Raw genomic sequence first — 19,242 nt, forward strand, 5'->3', positions numbered from 1 at the left:
TTGTTCCAGAAATTTCAGTGGAGCTGCGCTCTTTTGTACCAGCTGAGGGTTTAGCCCACGAGTCCTTTCCTGCTGTGAGACAGGTGTTGAACAGGATGGAGGAAATCACATTCATTCCCTTGAATCATCTCTCCCAGGCAGGGGCAATAATAAATTCAGATAAGGCGTTGTGTCATTTAAAGATCTATTAAGATTGAATGGTTGACTTCCTCCTCAAGGGAACCTCTCCTTAATTGTGTATTGCTTTGCCTCATTCACTACTTTCTCCAGACCCTCCCTGCCTCTTAATTCTTAACATTAAGACTGTCCCTAACTTCTCCATTTCACAAACCAATTGGATGAAAAAAGCGGCAAAATACTTCGGTACACGCAGCCCCAGCAGTAACTGGGTGGGTTTTTGGCAGATAATATCTCCAGACGTTATCTCATTCCCCTGTGGCAGCCACCCTGGGGATGTCTGCATTTCTAAAACGCTCCCACCTACATTTCCTGTCGATGAATATTATCTGTGCACACTAGTTCACACACAGTATCTTTTAATACCTACATATCCAACATAGCAAAACTGTTTTAGAAGGTTGTATCTCAACAGGGCAAAATTACTTAACAATTCAGTGTCAATTTGGTTTATTGTTGCAGTGTTAACTTCAAACAGGACCTCAATAAAAATGACAATACTTTGCCCTTCTAGAGCATCTGTCAATGCTCACAGCGCTGTATTAAGGTTGGCAACAAATTGGTTTCACCAAAGGGTTGCTCCCAAGTGGTCGTGTCAGCACATTATTGTAAGAAATCTACTACCTATACTCAGCAAGATGAGATACTAGAAAAAGCACAAGTTTCTCCTTTTTAGCACCAAACTATACACCTCTCTTTTCCCATGGACCCGCGGCTGGTGGCGGGTGTACTTCAATTACGTGCCCAAACCAAGCTCCCGGAAAAGGAGCAGTGCACTGGTGAGGCCAGCAGGAAAACACCACTCGTTTTCCTCATTAGCACTTGTGGATAAACTGCTGACATCGCACCTGAGACCGGTTTGCTGGCTCCACTTTCACATCTTGATCGCCTTCCCACTCACGTTACAGACAGTGTACATCACCACATGGCCTACACGCTGATACCAATTTGAGTTTGCAAGCTGTCCTGGCTTCGTTTCAACATCATTAGCTTAAAACCACTCTGAAAAACAGGCACCAGCTCAATATCGATATCATACACACACAGCAAACCAGCGCAGACTTACAGCAGGAGGGTTTGTTTGCTTCTTTGCGGAAATTTCCTGCAGGACATCACCAGAGCCTGGAAACACTCAGCTTTATACAGGGGACTGCAACCATGTTGCCTCTTCGGATAGCACTCGAGGATACCAGGGTAGGATGCCTCTCATCTACGTGTGACCATTTAACCTAATTTAACGTTGTCCTCATGGATCCTTCAGTACTCAACCAGCAAGTGGAGCTTCTCCAAACAGTGATTTATCCCACCCTGAGATGTCAGATCTAACACTGGAAGAAGAAATTACCCTCTGGAGGTATTTTGCATCTTCCTATATCTCTCTCCATGGCTATAAAGAAAACTCAAATCAGCTTAGACCATGCGATTACTTTTCATATAACGAAATCAACTCAAAGCAACCCTGTCCTTTCTTACAAAGCACCGGAAAGCCAAGCTTTTTTTTTTTTTTTTTTTTTTTAAACCCTTACTTTTGGGCACATCCATGGGGTTGAGGCTGCCGACGAGGTCTCTGACGTACAGTCCATCCCCATCCTCCTTGCTCAGCCAGTTGTTGCAGGGGAAGTAGAAGCGGAGGTGGGGTCTGTTCATGTCGGTCACGATCACACGGTCGAGGAACCAGCCCGCGTTCAGTCCAGTGTTGTCGTGCTCAATCCTAGAGGAGGAACAACCCTGTTTTTGGTGTTTTGATTAAGGCTGGCCACTAGCACCGTAGATTTTGTGGAATGTTGTGTATTAGGCAAGGCTTAGAGCAACTATACACAGAACGCCTGTTTGTAGCCATCTACCCAAAGTGTTTCAAAGAACTTACAGGAAACACAGGGTATTTTTAAAGTAACAATATATTTGTGGGTAGACATCATAGGTGAATCTGTGGGCTGTTACCTGCAAAGGGATGCACGCAAACATACATAGCCCTCCATGTTCATTCAGCACATGTGTTCATTCAGCACGTGTTCATTCACCTTGCACTGCATATCTAAAACATAAGGGACTCCCTTCCCACCCCTGCATCCCTTCTGCTCTCTTCTCCCTCTTACTTTGTTTTAACCACCTCTTCACAGCTTTCTTTGTACTACTTACTAATTTTTAATTTTATAGCGGTCGGTCACATGGTGGTTAAACATTATAATCACCATTTACATGACACTAATTTAGCAAAAGAGGATAGCAAACCCCATTTACCTCCACTGGGACATAAAAACAATCCTAAATGTTTTTCCCCATGATTGCACATGACAGAAATACAATTCTTGGTGGGGAGCACGGATAGTTATAAGCAATACCGTAGGTGATTTCACGCCTCAGTTCAAATCTTAGGCAGTAAACAAGCTTTTACCACCCCTTAACTTCACCTTGATGGGAGCACGTTAACGAATGATGAATAAAACATGGCAGTGCTAAAACCTCTACAGCCTGTCATCCGATTAGCAGCTCGCAGGGAAGGTGCTGTGGTAGCAACTGTTGTGCAGGTACCTTATTTTCTTTATTTGTCCGACGTTATTGGTTTTCACTCGGAACACGTCTGTTTTGCTCCTCTCAAAGGCCGTGCTGCTCCTGTAATGCACACGCATCAAAAGCCGTGGTGAAAAACCAGCAACCTTGTCAGCAAGCACGCGTGGTGGCCTGACAGAGCACTAGTGCTTAAGTGTCATTCCTAGTCCTGGAAAGGCCTGCTTTTCAATACCCTCTCTCTTGTGAGAAGTTTTGGATGCTTTAAGTCCTGACATGTAACAGATTTTTTCCCTCCTCAACCGCTAAGAGCCCTTATAGAAGCTGAGATGGAAGCTTTGGGGGAAATGCAATATGCTTTTCACCTCGGTTTCCCACTTCCAGGCACGTCCTCTCCTGCCATCCTCGCCTCCAGGCATCAAGCAGACCCACTCCTGGAGGTGGAGCAAAGGGGCTCCACAGCCCAGCAAGTTCCCTGTGGAGCCACAGATATGCCCAGAGCTCAGCCAGAGAGAAAAGCATCCAGCCACATCCAACTTTACGGGTCCATCTCCCATCAGTTTTTTTAACAAGTTCTAAAACTTGCTTCAACACTTTCTCCTATGATTTGCATCTCATCCGAAGTAAAACAATTGCAGGACTGGGAGTAGTTGGACTTTTTTGGTGAAGTGTTAAGCATGCTGTTTGTATTTCACAGGCGCAAGTGGAAAAGCAATCCAAAGTCTATTGGCCCAGGTCAGGGGATGTAGAATTTAATTCCCATTTCTACCTCTAGCCTGCGGTGTGATCCTTGGCAAAGCACCTCCATCCTTTTCTAAGCTTGTTCTTTCCACAAAAACGCTATGAATAACATCAAAGCAAAGCCCAACCTCGCTCTAAAGATGCAGCCTCTCCCACCTGCCCTCGCTGATGGGCCCCCATTTCACCTGGGCCGCTAAGCACGGCCACGGATGATTAAACACAGCAAAATCCAGAAGTCATATTAAAATGAACAAAAAGCCACAGAGCTTCGGCAGCAAAAAGCCGCAGTGACAAGAGGCTTGTGCTCAGAAAGTTAATGAATATTAATGCTCCCAGCAAGGGGGTTCAGTTTTGCTCCGCATCACGTGTGCCTTGTTTACAGGTTATTTTGTGATCTCCACACCCCCATGCCCAGCCTTCCTCCTCCTCCTCCTCTTCCATTCTGCTGTTTCAAACACCACGCCAGGAGCATCGCCCAAGTATGGAAAGGCTAAAATGGTTAACCTTGCGAGAGACAATTAAACCCGGCTCAACCTCCCCCAGCCTGGCTGTCGGAGAGAAAACAGCCAGTGAGTGCGAGGCAATTAGTCTGTCAGGCTTGAATGAGCATCATAATGACAGCAGCTTCTCCCCGCATTGGCTCCCGAGATCGATGCAGTGCTGCAGGCTGCCACTGAGATGGCACAGGAGTATTAAGTGAAAATAATCAGCCCCAAGCTTTCAGTGCACCAGTGGCTGCTGGTTTGTGACAGTCCCACCGCTGTGCTGGGCTCCTTTAGTTGCTGGGACGGATGGTGGGCAGGAAACCTCCTTTTGGAGTGCATCTGAAAAGTGCCCACTGAGGAGATGCTTTGGGCATCCTGAAATAGCTGGGGGAAGCATTGGAAAATGTGACATAGCCCAGGACTCAAACCCCTGGGAAGTCTTGCTTGTCAAAAGGTAGGAAGAATTTGACAAGTCTCTTCCCTTGAGGTAGACCTGCAGCATCAATAGTACAGAAAAAAATCCAATCCTTCCTTCTAGCATGTTTCAGTATTGCCAATTACATGGGGAGAGAGTGAGTGAGGGAATATCTCACAGTGAGTGGCTATACTGAAATTTAGCCTAAAAAAAGTAAGAGTGACAGAAAAAGGGAAATTACAGCTGGGCCATGTCAGAGTCTGGTCCAGGCTAGGGCTGGGATAAGACATTCACAGCCTGATTACCGTAAGGAGCTCATTACACAAAGCAGTGCAGCACACTGCCTTGAACAGCCCAGTGACAAATAAAGCAGGAAAAAACCTGACTTGGAAATTGCAGCACTAAATTTCCAATATTCAGGCTTGACTGGGTTCAAACCCAGGGACCTTAGACCATAAGCTTAGTTAGTCTAAGGATCTGCTGAATTTCATGTGAGCACTATCATTAATCTGAAATACCAGGCCAAGGCAACAAGTGAAATATGTTTCACTTGGATTTGTTATTTCACATATTTGATTGGCCTTCACAGCTCTATTTTCTTCATGGTCTGTTGTAGCGTTTTTTCCAATTGCTTTGTAAGAAACATCCAAGGAACTTCATCGAAGAGTAGTATATGAAATTCTCTTTTTTTTTTTTTTTTTGTATCTGAAGTTGTTTTCAGATTCTTTCAGTTGAATAATTGCCTGAAGGCTGCACTGCTCATAGAGCTGCAAATGTACAATGATTCAGAACACTTTGTCCCCTGGTTGGGTAAGTCATGCTGCTAAAAATCACCGCAAGAACTGGTACATAATCAAGTGTAGTATTTATAAATCCCTGCATCCCTCTCTTCTGCAGGCCATGGGCACAGGCAACAGAGCCAGTGCTATGAGAGTTTTGCTACTACTTGATGTGTTGACAGCAAGAAATTCTCAATGATGCAGTTTTATATGCAAAAGTACATAAAATAAACATTTGTACTAGTAATTCACTTTTTTTTTAAAATAAAGCGGAATTAACAAGACCATATCCCACCACCTCAATGAAAGTCACATTTGAAATGGAAATTTTGGATGTTTGTAGAAAATAGTCTTCACTTCTGATCAGCTAAGAGCACCCTTTCTACAGCTGAGCTCTTAGGAACAGGGGGAATACCTGGGTACTGATCACAGCAGAGGCATAAAAATAACAACCTTCAGCAGTGATGGAGTAACCTAAACCAATTTAGCTTTGAATCCCTGCTTAACAATCATTTAAATTGCCTTTCCATTAGGAGTTTTACCTGAAAATGCTTTTTAAACAGAGAACTGCCTGAAAAAGCACCGTGGATGAAGGGCTGCACAGAAGCACAAAGTGTTATTGTGGATGTCAGTTCGAACAAAATTTTAAAGATGCTCCATTAAACTGTTAGAAAGAGTCAGTTCTTGGTTGCATCTCCCTGAAACGCTGCCCACAGGTCTGCCTGCTCCTGCCACTGATGTTTAGCAGCATTAGGAGGAGCTGGGTATCGGGAATGATTTTGAAGGTCGCACAGCAAAAACCATCCTACAGCCTGCCACTCTCTAGAAAAAAATAAATGCCATTGGGTTCACCTCAACCACAGCTCACGGGAGGTGAGTTTCTCATGGACTACAGGGGGGCAGCGTAGTTTTAACATATCATAGAACGAGGTGTTGAATCATTTGGGTTGGAAAAAGTCCTCTAAGATGATCAAGTCCAGCTATTCCCCCAGCACTGCCAAGGCCATCACTAACCCATGTCCCCCGGTGCCACATTCACAGGGCTTTTAAATCTCTCCAGGGATGGGGACTCCACCACTGCCCTGGGCAGCCTGTGCCATGAAGAAATTATTCCCAACATCCGACCTAAACCTCTCCTGATGCAGCTTGAGACTGTTTCCTTTCATCCTGTCCCTTGTTCCCTGGGAGTAGAGCCCAACCCCCACCTGGCTCCACCCTCCTGTCAAGGAGTTGGAGAGAGCCAGAAGGTCCCTCCTGAGCCTCCTTTTCTCCAGGATGAGCCCCCTCAGCTCTCTCAGCTGCTCCTCTTTAGACTTGTGCTCCAGACCCTTCCCCAGCAACATTGGCTTTCTCTGGACTTGCTCCAGACCCTCCCTTTCTTGTCATGAGAAGCATAGGATTCAAGGTGAGTTAGAGCTGAATTGAGAAGGACAGGAAGGAAATGGAATTTCTTCCCAAAAACACAGAATGAGCCCTTGTCCCTCCCCATATATTTGCAATTGCTGTAGTGGGCTCTCTCCACATCCTGTTTTCATGTAGCATTTCCACTTCTGTCCCTCTGGCAGCACCGTCTGAAAAGGTGGCAGGGATGAACACTGGGCAATCTCTGCTGTTTTGCTGGCTTGAAAGTACAGACAGCTTTGCTCATCCTCAGGTTGTCCAATGTACATTATAGGCTGGGTGAATCTGTGTTATCAGGCCTCTGGATAAAATGGCAGCTTGCCAGAAGATGCAAAAGCTATCTGAAAAACGCTGACAATGTGTTGGCCTCATCCCCCTGTTCCTCCCTACACATCCACTATTGATCACTCCTGGAGAGAGGACACTGGCCTGTACAAATTTACAAACAGCCTAACTGCAAAAAAAACACATACGTTCAAACCATATTTACTCTTAACATAGAGCTCCAATTGCAGCATCATTAACCTCCTTCTTGGAGCAACAAATACTCCAGGGAGTTTGGTCTGCAAATATTTAGCCAAGACTGCTGTCATGAGCTGACAACATCAGTCAGCGGGTGGCTGGAAATACCACGAGGCAGCACACGTCCAAAACCACTCCAGATGGAAAAGAAGCCAGCAGAAAAGCACAGCTGCTGTGGATGTCTCTGTACCAAGGACATTATTGACCAGCATAAGAAATCCTGCTTAAGCAAGTGCAGGAAAATCAGTGAAAAAAATGTTCCCACTTGAAAGGATTTGATTGGATGAGATGAACTCCTCCGGGATGTAGCAGCATGGTGGCACCCAGGAATCAGACACCAGCCCAAATCCATGGGAACCTGTGTCTGAACTTCCCCTGAAACTTTACAGGCACACTGAAACAGCCCCTGCCTTATCCATAAGCAATCCAGGTACAGATTTAGACAGCCTTAATGACAGACATCGGGTAAGTGCTCCTTCACTTTGTACTGCCAGGAGCAGCAGCATCTTAATACCAGTTTTTCATCTTTGCTGGTGTGATATGCACGAACAAAATAAAGCAGTGTTGTTTAATTTAGATAATCTTGGCTATGCTTCATCACAGAATTCTAGAATGGCCTGGGTTGGAAGGGACCTTAAAGATCATCTTGTTCCAACCCTCATCTTTTCTGGAGAAGCTGTGTACAAAGCAAACAGTGCCAGTGATAAGACTGCAAAGTTTCCTCATCATTTCCCAATATAAATTACATTTTGAGTTGTATTCACTTCGCCAAACTCGGGGGCAAATTTTACTCTGCTGAAAAATTTCATCCCATTCCCAAGGAGAAATATTTTTAAATTTTTCGCAAGAATGAGCTCTTGCACTTTTAAAACTTACATTAATGAGTTGGGATAGGGGCAGGATTTTGAGCAAGACAGGATGGTTGAGTTTTTTTCAAGGAAGACACCTTATACTCATCCCGTGGGGAAAACTGGGCATGTTTTACAGTCTGAAAAACGCTGCTGACACTTGATCAGCAGGGACCTAGGTCTAGCAGCTGGATTCCCTAAAAAGTCTGGCTATTTTAAGCAATTTGATGTTTTTCTCTCAAAGGCTTGACCTTCCTTGTAGTTGTACCACCAGCTGCTACTTGCGTAGGTGCCGCTGGATTATAATTTATACAGAGGCCAATTCTATAGGGTTTTGTATTTGGGTTGTTCAACGCTGCTATCTAGGTGCTGTTTCAGGTATTTTGTTCCTGAAATGCTAGACACAGGCTAGGTAATAAGCCTGAGCAACAGAGGGAGGAGGAAAGAAAAAAAAATCCCACCTAATTTCTTTTTCGGAAGGGAATGTGCCGTCACTTAACGCCGTCCCAGATCATTAAGTCTTCAGAGCGCACTGTAAGTGCTGCAGATTTGTATGGGTGTAAATCAGAGCACAGTTAGGTACATAAACAGCTTTAAGATGGGAAACATCCCGTGGCATTAGAGGAAAAGCGTTGCAGCTCATCTCTGAAGCAGTGCTTTGGCAGGAACATGAGAATCCTTCCCCCACCCGGCACTTGGGGTTCATTTGCTTCCTAGCCTAAACAGAACCTTCTGTACCAACTATCTAACCCTTCCTAACTCATTATATTAACTACTCAGAGTAAATAAGCCTGCTTTCCTTTATTTATTTATTTATCCCAGAGAAGTTAAACAACAAAATCAGATCTTCTGCAACTGGGGTTGGCTTAACTGTATCAGAGCTACAAAGACTACCATCCTCTAAAGACCATCACGTACTTACTCTGCAATTCACATGTATCTGCTGGCATTAGGAACAGGAAAAGCTCTGTATAGCCAGCCAAGACCAGGTAGAAGAGACTGCCAATTAAAAATATTCAACATCAGAAATTTAAAAAAAAAAATTCCATTGTATAGTCCTCAAATTCAGTAAGAAGCCAGCTGTCACCAATTATCTCATCTTTCTTCCAGATTGCCAGAGCTGCTAAATCTTCTCTTTTTCCCTTTTTTTTTTTCCTCTCAAAGGAAAAATCTCACCATGAATATTAATTGCAGTTGTCAAAAGCTGGACCAGGTAAGCCTGCCACTGAAAAGTGGCTTCATTTACACTAGCAAGAAATATATAAATTTGGACTAAACGCTGTGAATGAGCTGGTGGTGCCACTCCCAGATGAATTTTGCATTTGTTCCTTAGCCTTAGCCTGTTGGAAAGCACATGAGCATGGAGAGGGAAAATAATGTGGAGGATCAGCACTCCTTGTTCAGTGTTGCACCCCAGGGAATCAATTCATGCCTATAGAAAAGGTCTTGGAAATTGCCAAAATGCCACCAAGCAATGCCTTGGTGTTCAGCTGTGATAGAGCCAGTGGAAAGAAATTCATTTGTGGTAGTGCTTTTAGCTTCTGGCTGAGCTGTGGCTAGTGCAGGATGGCGGGTGGGGAACTGGAGAATTGTGTGAGCTGGGGATTTCTCCAAGAGCTGCTGGGCCCAAGCAGCACTTCGCCAGCACCCATCCACCACCTCCAGCACCAGTGTTACCATCCCCCCAAAATGACAGACAGTGACTGCAAAAGTGGAGTCATTCTAGTCCCTCCCAGGCCCTAAAAACTACCTGGCTAAACCTCCTTGCCTAAATAAATCACAGGATCATAGAATGGTTTGAGTTGGAAGGGATCTTAAAGCCCATCTTGTTCCACCCCCTGTCATGGGCAGGGACACCTTCCACTAGACTGGATTCCTCCGAGCCCCATCCAGGCTGGCCTTGAACCCTTCCAGGGATGGGGCAGCCACAGCTTCTCTGGGCAACCCTTGCCAGGGCCTCACCATCATCATAGTCAAGAATTTCTACCTAATACCTGATCTAACCCTGCCCTCTGTGATTTAAAGCCAATCCCCCTTGTCCTCCCACTCCATGTCCTTTCTTGTAGGCCCCCTTTAGGTGAGCACGTTTTGAGTGCTGCCACTTCCAGAACTGATGTTCCTCCTGACAAGTCAGGACAAAGATTTGTGCCTTTCACAGTTACCTTATTGCTGGCCAACGTTAGAAACACATGATAATTCATGAGTTTGCCATGTCTTCCCTTTACCGCGCACGACACAAAGACCTGAAATGTCATGTATTTCACTACCAGCACACAGTCACGAAAGAAGAAAAACCTATTCTAACCAGAAGCTGAAATGGTAGTACCATCTTTAGGCAATGCATGATATTTTAGCTGTCTGTCATACATGAGGAAATGTAAGCTCCCATAAAATGTCATGCATTTGCAGTCATAGGTGAACTCGTGTAAACGTTTAGTTGAAAGATGCATGAGATTCCATCCTTTTGCCATATTAACAAGTCTGCACAACAAGTTTTGGGGGGCAAACTGACTTCTTTATGGTTTGCATCATATTTATGAGACAAGACTATCAAATAAGCTTGTCTGCAGACACTTCTACTCCAGGACTACCTTTTTTTTTTGCTGTTCCTCAATGAAGCACTGTAACGTGCCAGACTTTGCTTAGAGACACAGAAATTTTGCTGATGTTTGGGGAAACCCCCTGTGGAAAGCTGTAGTTGCAGTTCTAGCGGTCACCTCCTATGGGACCACTTTTAAGAGTCCTGAACTGCAGAAGGTTGCCTACCCGTGCCTTTCATCCTTGCTTACCAACACCTCAGCCATCTGCTTTCTGCAGCAACAGGGACCAAGACCAAAATGCTAACCCAGCTCTGAACAAGCTCAGAGTGCTGCTGCTGCTGCAACCTCAAATAATCCCTGCGTGTCCTTTCTTTTTTTTTGTTTCACAAAGTGAAAGCAGTGAGAGCAGGAGGAAAGAGCAGGCATCAACCAAAGTGCCTGTACAACCAGTAGCTTGTTTAAGGCCACAGCTGATTGAGAAATCTGTTATGGAGGTCTCTTGACTTCTTCTCTAAAGGGCATACAGTATGAATATATATATATTTTTTTTTAATTTAATATTTGGATTCTTTCCATAGCCACAAGCACATGACCACTTTTCCCAGTGAAATGGCTATTTATGTAAATGCTGACCAAAAGAAAACTCCCTGGAAAGCAGCTGTTGCTTTGACGGCTTTGCCAAGCACTACGAGGCAGGTTTGGGTTCTAGAAGCTCTTTCCTCAGCAGAGCTGCTGCTGCTCCCAGCTCTGTCACTGACCTGCTATGGTTCCACATCATCTTTTACCTCCTTGCCTCGGTTTCCTTCTCTGTTAAACCAAGGAAAACAGAACTTCATTTTGTAAGTTTATTGGGAGGTTTGGATGAAAACCACAGAATATAGACAAAGTATTTTGTACACATGTATAATATACAATCAGGAAGCTCTCCCTGATGTTTCCAGGGATTCTGGATAGTAAAACTCCTTTGCCTAGCTCTGATTTCTGAATTTAAAATATGGCAAACAGGGCTGAAATTTCATGTATTTTCTTTACCATTCCCATATCATTTTCTTTACAGACTCTCATGTTTGAGTTGTTTCACTGGGAAGAGAAGCTCTTTTGAGGGTAAAATTTAAAATAGCTGCAGGTACCTCTTGTCGGTGCTGTAGAAATGGAGAAAATGTGAAGTTACCGTGTGACATTAGCACAGGATCAATAACTTTGAAACACATTTTCAAGAAAACCAAAACAATAAGAACACTGAAAAAACTGATACACACAGCCTCTCTTACACCCTGTGGAGAAGGGATTTCTGCTTTATCTTAGTGCAATTGCCTGGCTAAGGAGAAATTAGTACATGCAGAGCTGGGACTTCATTGAAAGTCATCTTGCTTTTATGGGAAATGAGCACCTGCTGGCCCTGATGCTCACTTCTTAAATTAAAAAAAAAAAAAAAGCTATTTAGAGAGTCAAAAGTCTCTTAATAGGTTCTTAAATTATAAAATATGACTTCCACTAAATTCAACATGGTGTTAAGGAGTGGGAAGTTGCATCCAGAGGATGGCATTGGCATCAGCTGGAGGAAAATAGAACAGGGCCACCACGGTGATGTTCAACCACAACAGTGGGCAGCAAGGCATCCAGCAGATAGGATGGAAGCAGTCTAAATTAGGAGTCAGTTTAAATTCTTCCATTTCTGCTTGCCTCAGATTTCCTATGGCTGGGTGTGGGTGGTTACCTATCAACATTACTTCAAACTCACTGAGTTACTCTTCAGAATCATTCAAGGACATTTATGTCTGTACCTGACTAGCATGGAGACCTCAGTGGGATTTAAGCATGGGAATGTAGCCCATCGTGCCCACTCCAACAAGCAATGAATATTCTCAGCTCCTAAACTGGGAGGTCCTAAAATAAGCTTTATGAGAAGCAAATATCCCCACACCTTGCAAGTGTGAGTGTTATATAATATGGATTTCCACCTACAGAAGGGAATGCAGGTTTGCAAGGGGCTGGGCAAGAAACATGCAATGGCAAAAATTCAGATTTTTCTGGTGATCTCAAAATACCGTTTAGATTTATTCCCTCTGCATCCATCAGCATGATATTATGCTACATCAAAATGCAGTAATAGTCCCTGAAGAACAGGCCTCAAAGATACAGATTTCCTTCCAGATACTCACTTGCTTGTAAGGTGGGTCTTGGGAGTAATCCCGTGTTCTCCAAAGAGAGTAACAAAGACGTTGGCGTCTGTTCCTGCTCCCCGGACATCTCCTGTCACTGTCACCACCTCATAAACTGTGGAAGGAGAAAAGAAAGGTCAAAACCAGAGGAGAATGCCCTCACCCTATATGTTATAGGTCCAGGTCGTCCCCAAACCTGATCTGGAAGACAGACCCCCGAGATGGATCTGTGCACCCGCCACCCAAACCAACACACTTCTTGGGCAGGGCATGGTCAACCCGACTGCTGAAAATCAACACATCAAACCAAAACTGATGGAGATGCTTTATATGGGCAGAGAGGGATTGGGTTAGGGCAGATTTTTGCTGCAAATAAAACACTTCTCTGTGAACACGTTGCCTCCCCCACCATAATGCATGTGCACACATTACATGTAACAGATGAATTTATGTGAAGTGTTAAAGCTGTTGAGCCACTTTTCATTAATGCACATGTCAATGCAATGCACACTTTGCTGTTTGCTCGGATAAGATATTTGTATCAAAGCTGAGACATCACTACAGCCAGAAATTTTGCATTTCAGTTGTTCCGGAGACTTTACCAAAGGCAAAATGGTAAATCATGAGAGAATCATAGAATGTTCTGAGTTGGAAGGGACCCACAAGGACTGTTGAGTCCAACTCCTCCTCCTGTTCAAGGCAAACAGGGCAACCCCAAAACCCCACCCATTTCCTGAGAGCATTGTCCAAAGGCTTCTTGAGCTCTGTCAGCCTTGGTGCTGTGACCATTGCCTGTTCAGTGCCTGACCACCCTGTGGGGGAAGAACCTTTTCCTGATATCCAGCCTAAACCTCCGCTGACAGTAGGTAGGAAAACACTTAAATTAAAGTCTAAAAGCCCTATCTATTTATCTTTCCAAGTACTAGATTGAGTGACAACTTTATTTACACACAAATATATCTCCTTGAGAGACAAACTACTTAAAAAGAGCCTTTTACTCAAGTGGCATGACAAGATCCAATGGCCAGAAGGTAGCATTAGACAGATTCAAATTACAGTCAGACACATATCTCTTGGACAGGATGATGAGTGAAGTTAGAACAAGACTTGAGGCTTGAAAACAGGTTACCTTTAAAGTGAAGGACATGTCTTGGTTGGCTCAATACAGAAGAAACTGGAAGAAACTGTAACACTTTGCCTGTGGCCAAAACAGCATCCTCATGGCCCTTTTTGGCTTCAGACAACACGAGGGACATTAGCTAATAACAATATTTCAGCCTCAGACCTATAAAATGGAGGGCAGGCTAAACTTTCATCATTTTATCCTACACAGCCTGACTGCTAAGTATGTGATTTCTCAGAACTAATGCTGTAAAAATGTCCTTCGTGACTGCATTAGAACTGTTACACATTTTGTTAGCACCCATCTTTCCCTTACTACGTCCCATGTCTATTTTATTCACATATGTATTCTATATATATTCAAAAGAGACAAAAAATGTATTGGAACTCTGGTCTGAGCATCAAATGGTTTTCCCCACTAACAGCTCTTCCCTCGAAACAGCACCAAGAAGAAATTTAATCACAGTTTCAACCAAAAAACATGGAGACAGAGCAAAATACAGGGCACTCCCATACAACTGATTGAAAAGGATTCCTCATTTCCAGCAGCTCTGTTGCATTGAGTCAGACAAAAAGAAAAAAAAGGCAATATTTTGCTAACCTCACCTTTTCATTGATGTAAATAGGACAGAAAGGGGGACATTATTGTAATAAATACAGTAAGTTGTGATGTGTGCTCGGCAACATTTTAAGAATCCTTTGGCTTGGCATATTTCATTTACAGGGAGAGGAGACTTGTTTTCAAAAAAAAAAAATAAAAAGAAATCCACAGCTTGCACATGAGTGATATGTATGAACAGTGTTTTCATTTCACCTTCCTCCTGTTAGCATTCCCACATGCCAACGGGAGATGTTTGGCATAGCAGGGAGAGACAGACGACGTGTTTGCATTAGCCATTAACAGGAGGGAGATTTGTAATCCACCCTGCCCCGGTGAGTCAGCACCCTTCATTCCCGTGGTTTTCAGCTGTATTGACTCTGCTTGGGAAACAGGGAGCTCGCATTATAATATTGCTGCACTCATTTATAGCAGGCCTTTTATGTCTGATCATCTCAAAGGGCATTACGACTTATCCGTACCGTGGAAGTACTTATCACTGTCAGAGCATCCTACAGGCACTGCCAGAGTGGTAGCTACAGATGAGCAAGACTCAATGCCTGCAGCAAAACAGGTAGCAAAGTCTGTCCTAACTCAGTACCCCTCTGCCCATATGAAGTGTGCCCAGCATCCCTCTCCAAGATTCAACAACTGGACGTGGCACTCAGTGCTCTGGTCTTGCTGACAAGGTGATGTGACCAATCACAGGTTGGACTCGGTGACCTTGGAGGTCTTATCCAACCCTAATGACTCAGTAATTCTAAGCTTTTATTTGGGGAAAGAGCCTTTAAGGCATCCTCCCTCCCTCCTTTCCCCGCAGAGGCTCAGCAAAATTTGACCCTGTTTCTGTTTTCAGGGGCGAGGTCAAGTTGTGCTTTGCTTCATAGTGGCAGGCAGGCATGTGGCTGAAAGCATTTTTCTGTGAAAAGGCAGAAAAATGAGTTCTCAGAAACCTTTCAAAAGTTTGAGCAGATTTTCTAATGAGTTTTTTTTTTTACTGCTAGAGAAATGCTAGGACTTACACGTTATATGTGCAAGCAGAGTCTGTCATGCTATATCTGCCCATCAAGTGAAACCCATTCCTAAACTGGTCTGATGCATCTCCACAGGTATTGACATCACCTCATCTATACATCTAACCTTAATTTTGTTACAAAAGTTTAAAGTCAGGTTGATCTACTTCAACTTTTCAACTCCAAACAAGTGAGGTGATGGGATACAAGAAAATGGTCCAAGATGAAACCATGAACAAGCCACAGTTTTCCCCTCCCACAAAAATCAAGCCCCTCATCTGATTTCCGCGGTGGGAGACTCACAGTTTGAAAAAACCACAACCCATGAGCACATACAACTTTGCACTTTGGGTTCACAACCCCAGATTCAGCCTCCAGGCAGCGCAATGAGCAGGCAGCACACGGATAAGCAGCTTTTACCAGGACAGATGTGCTGAGCCCTGCTCCATTAGCACCTGTCATTACCAAGCATACGCTGCAGTTAGCTCCATTTTAATTAACTTTGCACTGAGGGGGAAAAGGAGGGTCTGGGTTGGTGACACCAGCACATCACTGCATTTGGCAAGTGTCACATTGCACCCGTGGAGGTGAGGGGAAAGGCCCTGCTACCCCTGTAGTACCCAGCACTACAGCTGGTTTGCCAGCTGTGCAAACAAATGATGTTACAGCTTTCCAGTGATGTCACGGATGCAGGCCCCATAATTTCCTTTGCAGGAAGAAAATAAGACTTTAATATTAATATTGGTATTAACTCTTTCTGGAAAAGGCACCTGGAGACAAATGTAGCTGGTTTAACCCTTTCCTTCGAAGGCATGAATGTTCAGTGGTCTGGATTTGGGATTGTTTCCTTTCTTTGAATGTCTTTTGGTTTTGATCAACCCCTGAGACTTAGGGGGATCATATTTTTCTCAGAGCATCTCTGCAGCTTAAGGACCCAGCAGGCAGAAAACGATACTGTGCTGGGATGAAGGTCAGCATTTTGTACCCCAAGCCCCTTTGCTGGGAACAGCATCCATGACATAATTCAACAAGAACTGTGGATTAGTGACATTTCTTAACCACCCCATGAGGTTGTTTTGTATATAGTGGCTTTGCTTTTAGGTGTTTGACATCATTGAGGGTTATACTGGGGAAACTTTTGTCTCCTCAGAATGATCTGCCCTCAAAGTGGAGTTTGGGAGGGATGGTTCAATCCCATTGACATCTCCTCCACAGAGTCAGCTGAGACCCCAGTTCTAAGCAGGCACTGCAGTGTTCTATCAGCTGCACACCTCAAGAGATCAGGGTTTTCCCACCTTCTGCAGGTATTGAAACGTGAACTTTCTTCAGAGTTTTGCAAATACCTTTTGTCTCCCATGATGTAAAAACCAACTCCTTGTATTCCTGCTGTTCTTACACACTGAGAGGTACTTAGGCAGAGATCTCACCCTCTCCATGGATGGATAGCTTTGCACCCACAGTGCCCCTGTTTCCTTCTTGGTCCAACACAAAGTGCAAACCATGACATTTCCATGGTTTCTCCATGTCATATATTGGCTCTGGTCATCAACCTCCCTTCAGACCTGGACAGGATGCCCCAAAGGTCTTCACCCAAGCTGCTGTGTGGGCAGCTCATTAAGCCAAATTAAGATGCTCCTGCCATGGGGCTTGGAGCAACCTGGCTCCAGGTTCCTGGCTCCAGGTTATCCCTGTCCATGACAGAGAGTTGGAATCAGATGGTCTTAGAGGTCCCTTCCAACCCAAATCATTTGATGATCTCTGCTACTCCTTAATGCTTTTCCTAGCAGTGTTGGCTGAGTTTATCACATACCATGGGTAGAAGAGGCCCAAAGAGTGGCCAGCAAACAAAAGAGAGAGTGCTGGATCCCAGTCTGAATATCATTTTCCTGCATGGGCCACTGCTCACAGGAATACGCCTACATTTAGGTGCTTTTAAATGGCAAATAACCCCAACCCAAGGTCAAGGTAAGTCTATTCTGAGTGCTCAGAACATGACCAGGTTACAGTAGTCTGAAGTGTTAATATGGGAACACTTGACTTTCAGCCCAGTCTCTAAATCTGGCTTTCCTCCCAATGGACCAGGCAAAGTCAATACAAAGCTTTAATACAGTTACTGATACAGACCCTTTTGTTCCAAATATTATCTCTATCAAGTGGAATTTAGTTCACTTATCTCCTCTGGTAGATATTGAATCCCCATCTGACTGCACTGCTCAGCTATCCAGCACAAAGGCTGCAGGAACCAGTGAAAGCTTCAGCAAGCTAAACAGGGCTGATTTACTATGCACTGCAATTCTGTTACTGCTTTTGTCAGGCATATACAAGCTCAATAAAGGAAATTACAGACACTAGTTTCTTTGCTGAAAATAAGCATTCAAAAATGGTCATTTCAAGTGCAAGATACAGGCAGCATAAAATCAGTATCGAGTTACATTGCAGCATCACTGGAAGAACTTACATCCATTTCCCTGCCTTGCAGAAAGAGCTGAAACTATAAATTCATCCATTCAATGGAGAAACGCTTCAAAATGACTGCCAAAATTATTGTAAAGCTGTAGAGACTGACGAGTGGAGACTGAGATCCTTTAGCCAAGAGCAAGCAAAATTCCCTTAGCTGCATGAGGAAGGAATATCTCCAGGGCAGAAGAGTGCTTTGGCTGATAAATTCAGGTTTTCCTGACTTCAACAACATGGAACTGCTCAGCACCAATTATGGCAGTGACTGCAAGTCCTGTTCTCACAGTCCTCATATGAAGAACTGAGCTGGAGCTCATGATGGTGCCTAACTGCTGCTGGTAGGAAAAAAAATGAGGGTTATGCCACAAGAATGATTAAGCAGATGGAATAAGACAGAAAAGCTAAGAAGGAGTCATGGAAGAGTTCGATAAGGAAGAGGGAAAGCAGAAAACACAGGTTTCTGAAGGGAGAGTATCAGAGGATGGACCAGACTCTCCTTGGTGGTGCTGAGCAATGGGACAAGAGGCAACAGGAGAAACTGATGCCCAGGAAGTTCCACCTGAACATGAGGAAGAACTTCTTTCCTGTGCAGTGACAGAGCACTAAACAGGCTTCCCAGTGAGGGTGTGGAGTCTCCTCACTGGTGATATTCCAGAACCATCGGGACACAATCCCGTGCCATGTGCTCTTAGATGGCCCTGCTTGAGCAGGGAGGTGGGACCAGATGACCCACTGTGGTCCCTTCCAACCCCACCCATTCTGTGATTCATCTTGGATATAAACCCGAATCAACACCAACTGCTTTGAAGCCACGGCTCTCAGAGCTACTGTCGGATGCATCTCTGCAGCAGGATGCATTTAGTTCAGCAGCAGTGATGGCTGTTTGCACTTCACTGCACTTCCAGTTGGGAATTCTCTGATTATTCTCAATATTCACTTCATGTTGATTCATGCGAAGCACCAATCACTCTGGCTCCTACTGAAGCACTTCAGAGTGTGTTTGTCTTGGAGCACCTGAAGAGCACCTTGACATTTATGCAAAATACTTGGAAGCTTTTAAGGGTCTGTGCTGACTGTTACGGGTTATGTTTGCCAAAAAGATGCTCTATGCATGTGAACACACCAGTCGAATACTTATTATGGTTGCAGATAAATCAGGACCCTTTGCCCACCATGAAGATGGGCCTCTGAAATCAGAGCCTGTTTGTTTTTAGCAAGCCACAGCTTGGGCAATAATCTCTTGTCATACAAAAAAATGAGTCAAATTCTCCTCTCATTCACTCTGGGGCAAATCCTGGCTAACTCCATTGACTTGAGCACAATGGCTTTGGATTTGTACCGGCAAAACTGTGAGCAGATTTGGGCCTCCCACATTAAGAGAGATTGCTTGCTTTTTATATGCTGTATGGAAAGCAGCTTTTGAGTCTGGCATGGATGCCAAATTAATTATTCAAAGCAAAAGAGAGGGATTTTT

General features: G+C 44.2%; 1 protein-coding gene across 1 annotated transcript in view; it reads right to left on the minus strand.

The window, feature by feature from the left end:
- Window positions 1-19,242, minus strand: part of LOXHD1 (lipoxygenase homology domains 1) — a 149,898-nt gene that overhangs the window by 120,979 nt on the left and 9,677 nt on the right. The window contains 4 exon segments of the mRNA XM_027671658.1: window positions 1,704-1,888; window positions 2,710-2,790; window positions 11,547-11,558; window positions 12,579-12,693. Of these exon segments, the coding sequence (XP_027527459.1) occupies window positions 1,704-1,888; window positions 2,710-2,790; window positions 11,547-11,558; window positions 12,579-12,693 (393 nt within the window).

The sequence above is a fragment of the Neopelma chrysocephalum genome, unplaced genomic scaffold (assembly GCF_003984885.1).
Source record: "Neopelma chrysocephalum unplaced genomic scaffold, ASM398488v2 Primary Assembly neopelma1_97116, whole genome shotgun sequence".
In the NCBI taxonomy this organism is placed as follows: domain Eukaryota; kingdom Metazoa; phylum Chordata; class Aves; order Passeriformes; family Pipridae; genus Neopelma; species Neopelma chrysocephalum.